The 18,162-nt window shown below is 46.9% G+C and overlaps 1 protein-coding gene across 5 annotated transcripts in view; it reads right to left on the bottom strand.

Annotated features, from left to right (window-relative positions):
* Nucleotides 1–1,039: 1,039 nt before the first annotated feature.
* Nucleotides 1,040–18,162, bottom strand: part of LOC149349668 (fibroblast growth factor receptor 3-like) — an 80,232-nt gene continuing 63,109 nt past the window's right edge. For all 5 annotated transcript variants that reach the window (XM_089578711.1, XM_089578712.1, XM_089578713.1 and 2 more), the window contains 14 exons: nt 17,642–17,793; nt 16,679–16,802; nt 16,076–16,272; nt 15,703–15,838; nt 14,325–14,542; nt 13,893–14,032; nt 12,903–13,018; nt 12,122–12,232; nt 11,457–11,647; nt 11,024–11,146; nt 10,858–10,928; nt 10,210–10,347; nt 5,651–5,756; nt 1,040–3,086 (listed from right to left, as the gene is read on the bottom strand). In XM_089578711.1, coding sequence (XP_089434837.1) covers nt 2,988–3,086; nt 5,651–5,756; nt 10,210–10,347; nt 10,858–10,928; nt 11,024–11,146; nt 11,457–11,647; nt 12,122–12,232; nt 12,903–13,018; nt 13,893–14,032; nt 14,325–14,542; nt 15,703–15,838; nt 16,076–16,272; nt 16,679–16,802; nt 17,642–17,793 — 1,922 coding nt within the window. In that variant the 3' untranslated portion in view covers nt 1,040–2,987. The remainder of the gene's footprint in view (nt 3,087–5,650; nt 5,757–10,209; nt 10,348–10,857; nt 10,929–11,023; nt 11,147–11,456; nt 11,648–12,121; nt 12,233–12,902; nt 13,019–13,892; nt 14,033–14,324; nt 14,543–15,702; nt 15,839–16,075; nt 16,273–16,678; nt 16,803–17,641; nt 17,794–18,162) is intronic.

The raw sequence follows: 18,162 nt of genomic DNA, 5'->3' as shown, positions 1-18,162 counted from the left end.
CGCTTGTTGCTATTGCCGTCGCCGAGTTGTTCATTTCTTTGTTGGCGCAAGTCAGCCCAAATGAAGAGTTTCTTTCGGAGACCTTTACGGCCTGCCAGACAGCCGTCGCCACTACGCGACAATATTGTACCGCTGCCATGTTACTTGAAGTGCGTTCTCAATACCAGCAAAGATCAATTCCCTCGTGAGATTTTTGAAGCGAATCGCATTTTCAAAAGTATCAGCCATGGCATCCGTCATGTAGTGAGTCAAATTCGTTATTAGATGGCGTTTACTAGTGACTGGTTCTGTTCAATGCGCATGTACTCTACTACATGCGTGTGTGTTTTTACTCTTCCTTTTCGTGGGACGGCTTATAATCTGGTGTTTATTTGCAATAAAATTCGGTTGAGAGTCAGCACTCGTGTCACCCCTTTCTAGTCCGCGTCCCGTTGAAGAGGGAAAATTGGTTTTTGGGGAAGTAAATGGCGTAGTATCTGTCTCGCACACCTCGGTGGACACCTGAACCGCGGCGTAAGGGAAGGGAGGAAGGAAGGACTGAGAGAAGAAAGAGGTTCCGTAGTGGAGGTGTCCTGAATAATTTCGACCACCTGGGGATTTTTAACGGGCACTGACACCGCACAGCACATAGGCGCCTTTTGCTTTCGCCTCTATCAAAAAGCGGCCGCCGCCGTCGGGTTCGAACCCGGGTACTCCGGCTCAGTAGCCGAGCGCCCTAACCACTGTGCCACCGCGGCTGGTGCGTCCGGTTGTCCCGCGTTGCTTTTTTTGTCATACAAGTTACCTCATTGATATTTGTCCTGTTTATGAAATCGTGCTTTTTCCCTAGTACTACGTGCTTTTTATGCAGTTCAGTAAAGTATAAACTAGAACGCGCCAGCGCATGGCCTGTTTCGTGTAGCATGATTATTCTTACGAACTTCATAGTACATCTGGCGATCAGATGCAAAAGCCGACAAAAAAAAATACTAAAGTACATGGCTTCAGCTTCCACAAGATGCTTTCTCTGCTTTGAAGGGAAGAATCTTAATTCAACAAGTGGATTTGTGACTCAGATTTTATTTTACAGAAAACAAAACAAGTGTGGACAGCAAAGTAATACTATTTACATAAATGCCAACACATAATGAGCATGACAACATTGTTTGTACTCTCTCTCTCAGCAGATGCCAGCTTGGGAAAATCTGATAGTGTCTTGGCTACTAACTGCCTGCGTGTACTTCCAGAGTCACAGTGTTTACACAGTTTACGACACACAGACGCTGACGAGGAGCATGTTTACCCAGTGTGTGCTGGGTCTGCAGAAACACATTTTGCAACAGTGGTAAATATGTATTTATGCATTGCACTTATACATGCTTAAGCATTGTTGAGAACATTGTAGGAGGCAAGACCGTGCAAAATAAGGCGGCTCGACCTGCGCAGCGAAACTACGCCAGAGAGAAGCCTACTTTGCTTACGTTTTCTTGTCTGTCAGCGGGAAGTGCTGTTCTGGTGGGTGTGAGTCAATCATCTATTCTTTATCACAGCATGAATTTAGGGGTTAGATGCGTAACTGCTTGAAATCTCTCTGGCAGCATGAGCAAGCTGTCAGGGATTAGTCATTTTATGGGCTTAACCTTTTTTTTTACCACGTATTGAATGAGCGCCTAAGGACACATACAGTGGGCACTCGTGAGATGTTAATATTTTATTTAGCATTTAGTCACCTGCAAATTAAATTCACTTTGACACTCCTTTGCCTGTCGGATGCTCGGGGCAAAAACCATCACAGCGTCACATCTGGCCACACTCGAACCCGAGGCGTGCCACAACATGCCACATGTATCCTTCCTTACTCTCCGACAAGTGCTCTCGCTTCTGGTGAAGGCCACTGGAAAGCTGTGGAAAACCTTTTTTCGAGCCCTTTTTCTCGGGGAGTTGCAATGAAGGCAGCATAAGGCATGCCAGCCTTTCGCGTTTTGCACGGCCCTATTCGCGCAACCTGATACAATGGAAGAGCGGCACACGGGCCTCTAGGTGATAGCCACACATGTACGCGGCTGAGAAAAGCGCGCCTGGAAACGGCCGCGGGAGACTGCCAGATTGGCTTCTGCTGGAGTCCGCGCTCCGTGCGCTTGCGACGCCCCTGTGCTGGGCTCCCGTCAGCGCAAAATAACGCGCTGGCTCCCTGTCCACCTCTGAAGCTACCTTTGTAGCGCTTCCCGAGTGTATCGGTGACCGCTAAAACTGTACGGTGCCGGTCTCTTGTATACACCGAGGGTGCGCTTTACGGGGCGGGCACGATAGTTTAAACCTGGACGTTTCGCATTTTCAAAGGCACGCGCATGTAGCAGGCACCCATTCCGCTTATGAATAAGGCTCATCGCTGCTTTGGAGCTGGGCGCGCGCAAGTGCCGACTGCAACGCTGAGGGCTACAGAAGCTGGACGGCCCGTTTCGAAGCGCAATGCTTGACAAGGGCCTTGTACAACGATAACAACGGGGGAGCTATCTGGAGCGTTGCGCAGTGGATTACTACGTTTCAGTGAGTGGCGGAGCCCCGCAGAAAAGGTGGGAGTCAGTTCGCTGTGACATGACAGAACAGCATATACACTCTTAACCTTTAGTAGAACGCGTCTTACGCGGCCATTGCACACACGAGAGAAAACAGCTATTCTCTGCTGCCGTCTCTATAAGCTCGCTCGAAGCTAAGCTAAAGATCGGTTCGCATATCCTGCATACAGTGCCGCTTAAACACGACCCAGCGTGAGTTCGCTTGCTTCGTGTCGACCACAATGTGCATGAGTTCACATCCCTGAAATGAGCGATACTTCCACAATAAATAACATCCATTTTACATTATACATCCAGCTATACACAGCTTTTTACAAAGGAAGAGGCGCTGCTTCGCGCCACTAGCATGCGCCGCTTCGTGGGACGGGCTGCGCATCGTCGTCGAAGGCGGGACGGGGCAGCAGTCGCGCGACTAGTGGGCTGGCAGCGTCTTCAGACGACCACGTGAGGCGCGGCGAACGAGAGCGACGACTCGCTCTCGGACGAGCTGGGCGGCGTGTCAAGCACAGGAATCGACAGGTCCAGGTACTCCTGCAAGGACATCGTAACGGGCATTTCGTTACAGTACACTTTGGTTTATAATAAACTAAGTCTTCAAACCCAACCAGACAGGCAAATCTGTCAGTATGTCACACTTTGTCACTGCCACACTTTGACTTACTCGGCCTTTCTACCTTTTATTTCTAAGTATAACCTCCGTATGGTCATCCGTTCATGTGTAAAACACCTCCCCCATGCCATCAATGGTCTTCTGAATGCTTCTGTGAAAGGTATCGATTGGTTTGCACAAAATATTATCAATGTTAATGCATGTAAAACACAACTGATAAGTTTCTGTATTAATTTAAAGAAAGTTGCACTCGACAGTTCTTTAATTTTGCCTACATCAAACTCTGATCCGTGTTTTGCACTCCACTAAGCTATATCTCATGTATTAAATACCTTGAACATTTAATGCAGGAGCAGCGAACTGGTGAGGAGCGGGGAGCGCCTCAGCGAAGAGGTTGTCAAGTGGTACGCGCGTCACGGAGTGACGTTGCTTTGCGCTCTCTGCAAGCGCGCGGTTTTCGAAAGCCGCGAAAAATATCCCAAATTTGCTGGGCCACAGTGGCAAAGGTAATGGCTTTCTCGAAATTCCTAAAACTGATATGGCTGTTACTAACGGCCGGCTACAAATGTCTAATTGGAATCAGGTGCCGAACGAAAATAGTTGCAAAGGTAACTATTAGACTTTAGTTAATCACTTTACTAGTTAAAATGATTCCCTTGTTTCCGGGTATCAGCCAACACTGGCATTACTGCGACGCAAAAAACATCTCTTTACCGACCCGAAACGTCAGTAAACCCGTATGTTCTTAAGCGCATGTCAGTCATATATATATATATATATATATATATATATATATATATATATATATATATATATATATATATATATATATATATATATATATATATATATATACCGTATTGTGCGTTTTTATCGTAAAGACTTTCAAAATTTTTCTTCCTTCACCGCTGGCTCGTTTGCTGTGAAACTGCACACAGAGCTTGCGTATTATGGTAACTTTTGTATCGTAGCAAGTTTTACAACGGTACTTACTTAGTTGAGCCGTGCTTGAAGCAAAAGCGTAATCGTCTGCGTCGAGATCGGCTAACCGAAACCCAAAACACCGAGTTTTTGCTGAAGAGCGGCAGTAGCGCCATCTGTCTTCCACAACGAAATTAAACAAGAAAAACACAGCTCGGGACTTCGCGACGTCGTCCTCCGACGCTTTAGGAGAGCCACGAAAGCAGACGATATCAGCTGAATTGGATAAAGACATTGGACGAAAAAAAGAAGCCAAACAATATTCTTTTAACGGCACCGCCTCGTTAAAATAGTTGTTTCAGGCTTTTTTTCCGCTCAGTTGGCCGAAAATGTTCGAAGCGCTTCAGTTGAAACAGACGAAAAGGCCGGAACGGCGTAATCAAAGGGTCCGCGCTCCTTGCAACGCTCGCCTTGGCGCCTTGTGACGCTTTCCACTGCAGAAGACAGATGGCGCTACTGCCGCCCTTCAGCAAAAACTCGGTGTTTTGGGTTTCGGTACGCCGATCTCGACGCAGACGATTACGCTTTTGCATCTTGTACGACTGAACTAAGTAAGTACCGTTGTAAAACTTGCTACGATACAAAAGTTACCATAATACGCAAGCTCTGTGTGCAGTTTCACCGCAAACGAGCCAGCGGTTGAGGTAAGAAAAATTTTGAAAGTCTTTACGATAAAAACGCACAATACGGTATATATATATATATATAGAGAGAGAGACCGAGAGCGTAGGCCACTCATTTTGCGAACCTGGCTTAGATCTGAAGAGCTGGATCGAACGTTGTATAGGACAGTTAGAATACATAAGTGGTTATGTCACAGACCACACGGCAGCTCCTCGTCACTCTGAGAAACATCACTCGAAACGAGAATATGCTTCATAAAATTCATGACTGAAAAGCATGAACGTTTTTAAAGGGACCGAGAAGATATGTAAAATGATTAAATAAATTGTGTTGAATACTTCACTCGGCATTAAAAAAAATAACAAAAACTTCCTCATTCAACAGCAGTAATCCCCCATAACAGCTGTACTGTAATGACGGGTTACCAAGTAGTCCTGTGAGCTTCCGCTGATTTTAGCGCATTCCTCACAAAAGCGTAAACATTGGTTAGATTTTTTTTCTTGTACGTTGTATGCATGAAGGTGTTTGTACCCTCTATGGCCGTAATAGAGAAGGAACAGACGGGACACTGCACTAGCTGGAGTTGGATCCTGTCAGTTCCTTGTCGCTGTCTGTTGTATTTTTTTTTCGCGCTAGTAACCGTGTCGCAGCTATCTACCAAACCCCAACTAGCCCCTTTTCTCTTTGCAGCAAGCTGGCCAGCCTGCACAGAGATGCCTTTGAGCCTTTTGTGACGCTATTATTATTATTATTATTATTATTATTATTATTATTATTATTATTATTATTATTATTATTATTATTATTATTATTTAAAAAGACAGAAGTAGCAACTGAAATGATGAGTGACAAGCCTGCTCTGGGAAAATGTCAGACTAACCTGGTCCGTGGCGAAAGTCAGGATCCGGTCGAGGTCTTCCACGAGCTCTGTGAAGGTAGGTCGCTGGTATGGCGACTGGTTCCAGCACTCCCTCATTATCACATACCTGCAACACAGAAGCGCAACCGTAACGACCACGAACCGCCCTACAGCTGGCGTCTCGAGCGGCAGATTTGCCCCACTGGCAACGTACACTCTGCACTGGCTTTCTGCGCATTCGAGGGCTCAAAGCCCTCTCTGGGGGTCCACGTCCATTTGATTGACTTTACAGTCGAGCCACACCTATACTCATTTGTCGACTTAAAGGTGGTCTCGGAGGAACTGCAGGCCGCGGCGCTCTGAGGCGCAGTGAGGCGACTGAGCTTGAGTTTGAACTCTGAACATCTCGGAGCTCCTATTTGCTTCGAGACTTCAACAAAAGCTTCATCCATTTAGTCACATTCTTACCACAATTAATCGCACGCGTGATACACAACTGACACAAAATGTAAACAAGCACAGCGCTGCGGTCTAACCATATTTATGATCCGATTAGATTAGACAAGGAGTCCATAGTAGGCCCATTTAAAATTTTTATTCGTGTTCTCGTTCACAGTGTGTGCCTTTTTAACCATAGTGGGCACTGCGCTAAAATGCAGCAAAAACCTCCAACGCCGCAATAAGCTCCGCGTATATTTTGTCATTTGCATAGCATAACACAGCTTTAATCAAAATAACATGACTTTAAAATAAAATGTGAAATACCCTGAAATTAAATTTATTGAAGGTAATAAAGGAACTTTAAAGGATTAAAATGTACCATACTTTGAAAACGTAAAGCAATAGTCCAAATAAAATTCTGAACGAAATATTTAAGACAAAGTATTTTTGACTGCAAATACAGCGCCTCGACAAAGGACGTTGCCCTTGCCCTTGTCGCGACGCTGTACTTGTAGTCAAACATTCTCCCAGTTAGCTCAACTCTCCGTTTTATATTAACTGCAGTTATATTTTTGTATTCATAAAAAGTGCTTTTGTTCGTAATTTCTTCAACACAGCCGAGCAACACGGCAACAAGATGGAGCCTGCCTATCATGCACAGCTCTTTCGGTAACATATCTGTTTGCTCACAAAATAAAGCAACTGACCACCCTTTGTTGTCTTTTGTAGTGTTCAACGGTATGCCGCCTCGTGGGACACATGTTAAAATGAGACATATCCCGTCAGTCCAGATAGACGGCAAATGCTGCGTAAATGAGATGTTTTCTGCGTTGAAAAGATAATCGCTAATTTGATTAACTTCAGCAGTTTTGAACACCCCACAAGTTTACACTTCAAACCATGGACTACAGAGCGGTTACAGTGATGTTCGGTTCGGGGGAATTATCCCTTTTTCGGAGACTTCTTGGTCAAAAATTGGGCCAGAAAAACTAATAAATAATTAAATAGCACTGAGGTGATTTTCGCAGAAGCTCGCAAACAAATGGCAACAGAATTAAATTCTGTATAATTGCTTTGCGATAACGCTTACAACTCACATTCGGCAGGTACTGAAACGCTTAATAAAGTTTATGCACTTTATCAGCTACCGGTTGCTTCGGTTCTACGAAGCCTTTTTTTTTTTTTCGGGCAGAAGTGTCTATCCGCTTCGCTACACACAGCGGCGGTGCTCTCACTGGCCTTAGACTACACCCGGCGCTTCGAAAAATCTATTACTATTGGTCCCCCGTTAGCCTCTTTCTCAACAGTTAGTCCGTTGAGTTTGCGCACGGCACGCGTTTCTGGCAAGAGATATGCCGTGTGCAAAGTTAGGGACTAACGGTGGGTTTTGAGGACTAAAGTTGTCTAAAGAGGACTAAAGTTGTTAAAAAATTTCAGCTGACCATAACTGTACTCATGAACACAAAAACTTATCAATATTGTTGAAATGTGATATCAAAGTTATGAAAATGCAGCTGTGCTTGATTGGAAAGTCGAAAAAAAAAATTGACAGAGGGTTACGATAACCGGTAGTGCGAAATTTGAGTGCAGCTCTTCACGGCTGGCAGGTGGCGTGTCACGCTGCTAGCCCTCCTAACGCTGCTAGAGGTGCGCTCTAAAAGAAGCTATAAACTCACGTGTCAGCACACAACCCAAAAATGTAAGTCAGAAGAGCCGGTAAAAACGACACAGATCGCAATAAACATATAGCGGTGAGGCCTCGTTTGACTGCAAGCTATGAATAAATTATTTGACACTTGACAGGAGGTTGTTTTCAGGGACGTTGCATGCTGTTCTGCACGAGGAATGGGGACGAAAGTACTCATTCTATAGGCGAATGAGTTGTGGAGAGCTGTGTAGCTTGTGGATGGCAGTAAGGCCAATGCCACTAAATTTGAGCATGCGGGACCGCGCTAATGGCATGCAAATTAAGGCACATAACACTTAATGATATTAAATGTGCCCGCGTGGCGAGAGTATTGCAATCCCGATGGCTGTGAGAAAACAATAAAACTGTATCTCAAAGTCAACAAACCGGTTAAAAAATACGAAGACGGATTTTCTCCTAACAGCCTATCAATTCACAATCGAAATATTTGGCTCATGTAAAGGTGATAATGAATAACTGTTTGCTATTCGAGTGATCATCAGAGAATAACAAATGATACTAAATGCATAAACTGTGATCAACTACATAACTTCTGAGCCCTAAAACACGAATCGTATGCCTTGAACCTGACAGAATTCTGCTTGCGCAGTATGCGTGCAGTGATTCGGACGTCATATGCAGACTCGGTGCGAGGGACAGAAACAGGTTCGCGCTGCTTGTGTTCGCGCCGTGAATTCTGCCGATGATGCTTCACTTTTCTAATTCAAACAACGGCGCTCGGAAACACTTATTTTTTTAAACGTAGTCGTGTTTTCGAGCACATGTTGACAATTGCTGCCGTGCACAATGCGGCGAGGACGACCTGCTTGCACAGCGACTGCGAAATGCGTGTTTTTCGTTTTGAGCGCGTGGCTCCTCGGCTGTACATTGTGTTCGGGCCTTTTCGCAAGAGAGGTACTCAATTTGTTTAGCGCAATGGTACACACGTGCGCTGTTGCGATCGTGCGCACATATATCACTCGCACGTGGGAAAGACAGAGCCAAAGGGAGCGCCTACACACTTTCCGAGAACGGCGCAACACGCTGTTTACGACCGATACATTGCAAAATGCTGCGCGTACAGCGTAGTCGGCGTATTACTGAGCAATGTGACCAAATAGTGTCCGAGGGCACAGATGCCTGATGCCCAGTACCGAACGCTAATCGTTGCTTCATGCGTGAAAGGTATAGGCACGCTTCATTTTTCGGTTCAAGGGCACCGCGTCAGCGCTTCGTAAATCCTATCCCTCCCGCTGAAGATCCATGGAGGTTACAGCAGTGGGTTAACTGATAGGATTACCAAGTCCGGAAGAGTATCCTGGTCACCCTTGGGTACTCCATGTCTAAACCTCGGGCAACCGTCATTTGCAAGAGGTGAACTTGGAGAAATTGCATCTCTCTCTGCTAGGTCAAAGGTTATTGTCATGAAAGCTAGGACCTTAATGCGATGCTATAGCTTTGAAAGCAGCCAAATTTGACGAGTAGAGCACTGTATGATAATAACTATGAAACGAATTTTTCGCCGTAAACACTTCTTCGTGCGAACATGCGTGTAGTACTGCGGTGTTCGGTATCCATAGCTACCACCGCATTTTTGTGCGCATCCGGGCGCTTTATATTATTAATTTCAGGCTAATTACAACAGCTGCTGGGCGTTTGCTGGGAGTTTGCGGCGCGCCCGCCGAAGAAAGAAAAGATTGTTCTGGAAGACACGCGGATTTTCAACACCTGGCATTTCCTTGGAGTGTGCGGATGTGCAGTTCGAGGCAATGTGAGGTGTCCATGACCCTTTTGCGCTGCAGGATACCGCGGCTAAATCTTTATTTATGCCGATCGGGGCTTTCGATATCCAACCTTTGTGAGTCTTGTGGCGAAATTGAGTCTATAGAACATTTTGTCCTCTCCTGCCGGCGGCTCGCTGCTCTCCGTAGAATTTGCTCGGAGATCCCCTTCGCTCGGCTTGGGCTTCTTCTCTCTATTCCGATTCTCTTATCCTTCGGGGCAAGCGCCAAGGGATATGCCCTGAAACCAGTGTTCGATTCTATTCACGATTATATAATTTCATCTGGTAGATTCCTCTGCTAGAATGTGAATTCACAACTTTTCTTTCTCCGTATTTTTTGTATTGTACAAATTCTAGCTCTGCGTCCCAAATTTTAGATTTAATTATACTCCATTCCCTGTACATGAGTGCGTTTGTATCCGCTATGCACCCTGGCCAATCCCCCGCCGTGGGTATGTGCCATTCAGCCCGAGGACATCATCATCATCATCATCACTCGAATCCGCGCGCTTTCGCTAGCGCGTACCTATACGCAGAAGCTACGCGAAGCACCTTGTCGTGTCATTGCCGAGTAAAATCTTGTTTTATCATACTGCTGCCACTGCTTCGCCGGAAGGGCCATTTACCGCTGCGCTCGTTCCCTTTCAGTGGAACCTCAGTATTACTTACACTTCCAGCGAGCAGCCCTGAGGTTTCTCCATTCTGTGTCCGTCTCGCAGCAACTGGAAGAGCTTTTCAATGGGCACAGACGGATACGGCGTGCCGCCAAGCGTCATGATTTCCCACAGAAGGATGCCGTAAGACCACCTGCAGATGCATCAGCGGAAGCAGAGAAAGTGCGTTTGGGCTGACATGCGCAAACATCTTGCACGTTCAACTCACAACGAAAGCCTGCACTGACCCCTCCCACTAGCGTGAGAATAGCCAACGCCAACTGCATTGCAATCCTGATGTTGTCACCGCTTGGCTTGTGTACACGTAAAAGGATATAAAAAACAAAGACTGTTTAGGGTTAGGGTTTAGGAGAAGGGCTGACAGGATCACTCTGCATTCATTCATTCATTCATTCATTCATTCATTCATTCATTCATTCATTCATTCATTCATCCATTCATTCATTCATTCATTCACTTGTCTGTTCTGTTTAATTCAATGTTGTAGTTAACTTAGGGCTGTAACTCTGAAGCCACCTGGACATTATAAGCCGAGGATAGAATGACACTTTTGAGGCGTTGATTATGTACAGATCTGGAAACCACCGCGTTCGCGCGTTCATGGAAGTTTTCTACCGGGCCGGTTGAGGTTACATATACTTACACATCGCTCTGTGTGGTGTAGACCCTGTCAAAGAGGGCTTCCGGAGCCATCCATTTGACAGGCAGACGTCCCTGCGCAACGAGAAGGCGCATAAGACACATCAGTGACGCCAGGACCACTGCGCCCTCCATGTCGATCGGATGAGCACACGGACAATGACACTTACGTCCGATTTTTTCTTGTAGTAGTCAATATTGTGCAGGTCACGTGCGAGACCGAAGTCGGCGATTTTCATCACGTTGTTCTCCACGACGAGCACGTTCCTTGCTGCCAGGTCACGGTGGATGCACTGCGCGAACAAGAATCGAAATTCAGACGGGGTGAAGTGAAGTCCAACGTGCAGGATGGCCGTTTTATGTGAATGGCGCGTGAAATACGAGCGAGGTCTTGATTAGGCGATATCACAACGAAGGCTTTAATCTCAACGCGTGGAGCGAGCTGCTCTTTTATCAATGACACCGTTATTCAGTTAAGCAGCGTGGTTTCAGGACAGCAGCCATGGTAGGCGCTGTGGAACGCGACGACCTTGCTTATCTTTCAACACGTATTTGTGGATGCGATGACATTCCAAGGGGCGTAGCTCAACCCGTGTGGCTTGCCTTTTTAGAGGCGAGGTATTCCATCCCACGAGCGACTTGGTACGCGAACGAGACCAGGTCCTTGTGCGTCAACGACTTTGGTTTCAAGTCAGCCCCAATGGCTTGCTCGTAACCAGAGCTCGGACGGTGGGTGCGCAAGAAGTCGCGGAGGTTTCCGTGGGCGGCGTACTCGACGATCACGTGAAGCGGGCCTGCAGAAGGGACAACGCCAGACGGGCCACAGTGATTGTCAAGTTCATGTAGCATCTCTACACTGTGACTCTGCGCATAACATGCAAAATACAGGCATAAACTCCAGTTGCTCGTAACATCTTGCGCAGTTGTCAATGGCGGTGCTCCAAGGCGATTAGCGAAATACGTATATGGGAGGTCTATGATTATTTTCTAATCGGCTGATGTTTAACGAGTGAAAAGCTCCAAGCGCCAAGCACCTCAGCCTGTTACAATTAACGCTCTGACACCCTGCCGAGGTTTCATCGCTGCGTATCAAACAAGACTGATTGCTGGCAGAGCAAGTTCGGCGTCTACATGAGCTCATAACAAGGCTGGCAGACTGCACTGTTGTCATGGTTGCACTATCTCCCATTCTCCACTCGATTAGCCGGTTTGGTGACGAGTCCGCAACAACGACTCGTCGGTAGCGTTTAAGACGTAGTTATACTTGCCGTCTTGCGTGCAGCATCCAAGCAAGTTGATGATGTTGATGTGCTTTCCGATGGTCTTCATCACTTCCATCTCGGAAACGAGGTTGGCCATTTCGCTGTCAGTATGCCCATCTGCGAAACGAAACACACGGTTTGTAGGGAAAAAAAGATAAAAAGCTAGCGTTTACTACAGTCAGTTACAACTCAAGAATGCAGCAGCCAATGACCCTCAAAGGGGGCTCTCCAGCTAATGGCGTTGTCCAAGACACGGGCCTCTGTCCTTATCCTCTTTTCAACTTCCCCCCTTAACCCTTCTGCACCCCTAGCCCTAACAAAGAAAAAGCTGTGGGTAGTGGGTTGTTCGTTGTTCGGGCTAGGAAATCGGAGCTTTTTCTTTTATATAGGCTGGTGTACATCACCTACATAGCGGCTACAGTCTTCACGAAACCAGAATTTGTAAAGCAGTGTAGTTTGTTCCAGTTGGTTTCATATTGTTGGCGGAAAGCACTTTGCACAGCTAACGCAGGGGCAAAGGGATTCAGGCAGACGCAAGTGCCATGTCAGTGCTTGTGTTGGTGTGCTTACCTGTGTATGGTTGCTTGTGGGGCTAGGTGGTTCATTGTAGCTTATGTGACAGCGCTAACAACATTAAAGGGGCTCTGAAACACCTTCCGAGGAGAGCACCTCAACTCGCTCATTCACTGCACTGTGTCGTCGTGAAAACCTGAGCCAAATAATACACTTCTCGTTGTGCGTTAATTGGGCTCGCATTCCGCCTTCCAGACACAGGAAGTGTTCCCACCTTTGAGCATTTTGACGGCCACAATTGTGGGTCCTTCCTTGTCGCCGAGGCCGTAGGCCTCCGCCTTGACCACTTGGCCGAAAGCTCCTTCTCCCAAAGGCTTGCCGAGGATCAACCTGTAGAGCCACAAGTTGTAACTTAGTAATGATGACAGTAATAAGTGGTTATTGTAAAAGGAAAGGGGCAGCAACTCTCCCATTCAGGGTGGACATCCGAACCACGCCATGGGGGAAAGTGAAAGAAGGGAGACAGAAAGAGGCGCCGAAGTGAACGGCTCTTTCACATGCAATGGCATCGCACAGCATGCGAGCGTCTTTTGAATTTCGCCGACACGCGGCCACCGTGAACTCCTGCGCAGCAGCCGAACGCTGTAACCACTTGGGGTGTTTCTGTGTACGCGCATCTCCAAATCGGGCTCATTGACAAATTTCATTCATCGTGAGCTGACACAGACAGAAAAGAGCAACCCGCTGAAGAGGTTTGAAACTGACACGGTTGGGCAGGTAAGATTGTCCATGGTTCTGCCTTTTAGCGCTTCGCACGACTGCTTTGTAAAAATTAAAAGGTAGACGCACAAGGGCGACAAAAAAATTCATTATTATGTATATGATAAATTTGTTGCTTTCTGTGGTTGGAAATATGTGGCGAAATATTGCTTGAAAATATGTTTTAATTTTTTTTCTGTATTTCTCGTGCGCCTCTTTTTGCCGCATCAAGTTACCTTCGCGATAAAAGTACTGATGTTTCTAGCAATTATTAGTTATTTGTGCGCGTGTCAACCATGAAGCTTTAGGCACGCCCGCGAGGCAGAGCACGCGGTATAGCGGAGCAATGACACCGTGAATATATTCGCATCTTAATGCAGCTCTGTAGGCGGCATAGCGTAATTATACGTCAGGCCAATTTGGGCAGAGTTAAGAGTACCCCACACACGTGGAAATTGGACCGTTCTGCGCGCCTTCGGATCGAATAATGGTTATTACCACGTACCTTTCCCTAGGAAATTCCCAGTTAGGGTCCAAAGGCAACTCGTATTCGCATACGGTGTTCAGCTCCGACGGCAGGAAGCCCCTCTGGTGGTCGATCTTGACAAGTGGTGCAATGGATGAGTCTTCGTAGTGTCCAGAATCCTGCGGGAATAGGAGCGTAGTTCAGGTTTGCTTTCTTGCAGTTGCGTCTATGGCTTGCGGCTATAAGCGAGAACGTAGGGCCCTACATCGTCACAGGTTCCACGTGAGCGCACGGAGCATCCGTTCCTTAGTACCATAGGACAAGAACAATATGTCCTTCACACGCATTACTGATTTTGGCGCAAAATGAGCTTCGGCGACTTGAGTCAAATTGAAGCTTACAAGTAGGTCGGAGTTTGCCTCCGAGAGCTAAGTAACGTGGGAAATCCAGGCTCTGGAGGGCCCAACTCACCGAAATCTGACGTTCGAGGATGACCTTCTTGCGGACGACCATGTGCTGCTTCTGGGCCAGGTCGAGCTTTTTCTGCTGCAGCGACAGCATGGCGGAGCGGCAGATGAGTACCATGACCACGCCCAGCACGGCGCTCACGGCCAGCACGGAGGCCAGCGCCAGCATCCACGGGTGCTTGAGCAGCGTGAGCGTGAAGCTGGACTTCTCCGGTTGTGGCACTGCGTGAGCCATTGGTCTTTTATAGTATATGGGACCGTCGCCAAGTTCACGGTGTCCCGCTTGTCTAAATTGCTTTTTCTGCTCACTCAAAAATAACCTTCCAAAAACACAATTGGAATCAGCTGCAGACCATTTGGAACCAGTTGGAATCAGCAAGTTCCAAACGAGTACGCGCTTTGCACAAACGGCGCGGCTAGAACCGGCAGCAGCAAGGACAAACCCAGATTTCTTGAACACCACTTTTAATTGTGAGCAACTGCAGCATATTATAAGGTACTGTTATGAACATATTGATTGGAATGGTCTAACCTTCCGCTGCCGAGCAAGTTTGTCCTGCGCTCGCACAATGTGGTTAAGACTGCCATACAAAACAAATGGGGTGAGTTTTTGGCAATAAATAACTGAAAACTACAAGCATCCCGAGCGCGATCTGCTGATATATTGATTATTATGGTGCAATCTGACGATATGAGAAAAAAAATTGCGTTCATAAAAATTTGACGTCCCGTTGAAAAATGCGCTTGTCCAGAATTTCTGTGTATGAAGGTTTTCGTTGCTTCGTTTCGAATGTGGGAACGCACCATTAAGTTGTCAGCAGTTCATGGATAAATTAGTAATTACGTCTGGCCTTCCCATTTCCCATAATTTAGCACGTTCATCCCTCCGCACGTACCGGCTTCGTCTGGCGCCAGGAATGAAGTCTTAACGGTCGAGATAATGCCGAATTCATAAGCGGCTGAGCCAATGAGTGTACTTTTGCACTGTACGCGCATTTCATACATTCCCAGCGCGTTTCAAAGGGCTAAGCAGCTCGTCACTCGGCTCTTTCCACGTAAGCCTGGAGCCACGACAGCAAGGTAGGGTACCCTGGTATCTTAGTACAAAACATAGCGCTAACATTTTGAACTTGGGAAGAAACTCATGCGACGTCTCAAAGCTATGTAACATCTAGCGTGTCTCTTATTATACTGAAAAGAAAGCGCGGACATTTTGAATACTTAAAACTAAATGCCTGAAAGTAAAGAAACAGTCTGTTCCACAATTGCTACCAAAGCGTGCGCCGGAACTGATCTTTTGGGGCTTTGACAACTGCTATCGGGGCCTACGGTGAACATGCAAGAAATCGAACATTGCAGGCATGGGGGCTTGTGGTACTCACATGGCTCAACACTCAAATAGACGCTCTTGTTGCTGATGCCAACGCTATTGCCAACCAGACAAGTGTACCAGCCTTCGTCGTCCAAGGTCACGTTTTCGATCACGAGGATTCGAGGATCTATGCTTTCATTCGCACTCTGCGGGGGGAAGGCAAGAAATCACTTCGTAAGAACACAAGCAGAGAACATGCTTTCAAATTGTTGTTCCCACACGCACACACGTATGCCCAAGGCGCCCCATTTACATCTACTGTACTCACCGACTCCTTTTTTTTTTTTTTTTTCCAAAGAAAGAGTGAGCAGGAAAAGACAAACAGTCATGTCATGCACTCGAACGCTCCATGTCAAGTGGTGCGAAATGCGCATCCAGCTCACCTGGACGACGTTGACGTACGGCGTCGTCTCGTCGTCATCCTGGAACCACGAGCCGTTGACGGAGTAGTGTCGCAGCCAGCTGACGTGCGGTTGCAGGTCGCTTATGAAGCGGCATTCGAAGCGCGCCTGCTGTCCAACGTATACGGTCTGGTTCTCGAAGGAGTGTTCGTAAAAGATTGGCCGGAGAGGGATCCGTTCTGTAAGTGCCAAGGCGGTGCTAAGCTCAAGGTCTGCACATGCAGCGAGGCATGACGGCATAAGGCTCTGGTATTTCCTGCAGGTATTCGCTTTTATATCGAGCACAAAATAGAGATAAAAAGCACCTCTGCCTATTGAAAATCACACAAAGAAGCAACGTCTGTCGCTTTTTAAAGCGCAGGCCAACGTCACTCCAGCGGCCACTTAGGCAAGTGCGTTACCCTTCTGCAACTGGCAACACTTGTAGGTGAAAGAACGTTCTTGAATTGCTGCTGAAGTGTATTCTGACACACGTACTCGTCGGCTTACGGAGAAGACACTTTGATGACCGGAAAAAAAAAAAAAAAACTGAAAAAGTTTGCTTTGCTATGGGTCATCACAGAGAGAGGCAAGTTATATACTAACCTTTGATTTCAACTGTATAGGTGTAGCTGACGTTGCCGAGAGAATTGACGGCTATGCAGGTGTAGTTGCCAGCATCCGATACCATGACGTCATTCATCGACAGCTTCTGTTTCTTGTAGGTGATCTAAGCAGAGTTTTTCAATTAGATTCTCATTCCCACTCCGAACTAAAAAGAAGTTAGACTGAGCCCGGCAAGGCTTCAGAACTCTCATGCAAGCGTTCCGGCTCGCGTCGCGGACGAAACAAGCACTGCCTTTAGTGGCATGCTGATACTGACAGCTACTCTTCATTTCATTAATTCGCCTTTATTTAATGATATTTTAGGCACTGTGTTCTGGCTGTACGGAATACTTTTCAGCGCTGCGTTTAAATATGTTGCATTTCTCGGCATTTTTGTTTTGTTTCAGTGGCTTAAATGTGTGCTCTGCACGAAATATATAGCTGCCAAAAGCGAGCTACAAGAGCGTGAAAATAGAAATTACTCGGAGCCGTTTCCTCGACATGTCACCTGTCGGCCACGCAACGTCACATGTACTGTACTAAGCGGTGGGCGACTGCTTCACAGAGCCATTAATATGAAACAAAGGTAAAAACCGTTAAGCGACAGTGCCGAATAGCAAGCAGGCAGGCACAATTTCGTGAGGCCTGCCTCGTGCCCTTGCGCTCCATAAAACTGCTCACTCTTGCTGCCATATTTCAGATGTATTTTTCTTTTTTAGCCATCACCGGTCAACGCGGTCCGCCATAGTCACCTTCCCTGTCGCTTCAAAAGGCTACGACCGACTGAAAGCTCTGGCGGCTTCCCACTTTCATGCTTCAAATATTCTGTGAATGTTATTTGCTCAGTATTGTTCCTCCTGAAAGTCACACTAACGTTTTCAAACACTCCTGTTTGCGGTGGGCTCTGAGCTACACCGTTCAGCTTCCGGCGGGCCAGAAGGCAGCTCCCTGTAAAAAGTGTACCTTTTTTCCCAGCAGCCGTGTCGGCGGCTGATCGTTCTTGAGCCACGTGATGTTCGCCGGGGGGTTGCTTTTGACGCTGCACGGCAGCACCAGGTTGCTTCCAGCCGGCTGCACCACCAGATGAGGGTTCACCTTCACGAGCTTAGGCGGCTCTGCAAGACCAGTAAGTCGAGAGCTGCAGCAGAACGCGGGGCGAACTTGCCAACTTCCATTCCGGAAAATTGGCATTGATTCATCGATCGTGGCTTATATCTTTCTCGGAAAGCATCCTGACTCGAATTTCTTTCATTTATCTGTTTTAATTTGCAGAGTAATTCCCACTAGATCTAATCTATGGGCAAATCAAGGGTCCCTGTACTGGCTCTTTCGTTTCCATTCGATTTGAACCCGAATATTGACTTTCTTTTGTGCCAAAATTTGCTTGGGCGATCTTACCGCATGTAATGCGAGTCCAAGCAACGCTGGCGCCGGTATTGTTCGATGTTAGATTAACCCTGCAGTTGGAAGAAGCTCAAACGCAA

The sequence above is a fragment of the Amblyomma mixtum genome, chromosome 3 (assembly GCF_055824585.1).
Source record: "Amblyomma mixtum isolate Tamu chromosome 3, ASM5582458v1, whole genome shotgun sequence".
Classification (NCBI taxonomy): Eukaryota; Metazoa; Arthropoda; class Arachnida; order Ixodida; family Ixodidae; genus Amblyomma; species Amblyomma mixtum.
Note: the sequence above shows the minus strand (reverse complement) of the source record. Positions and strands in the feature narration are given on the sequence as shown.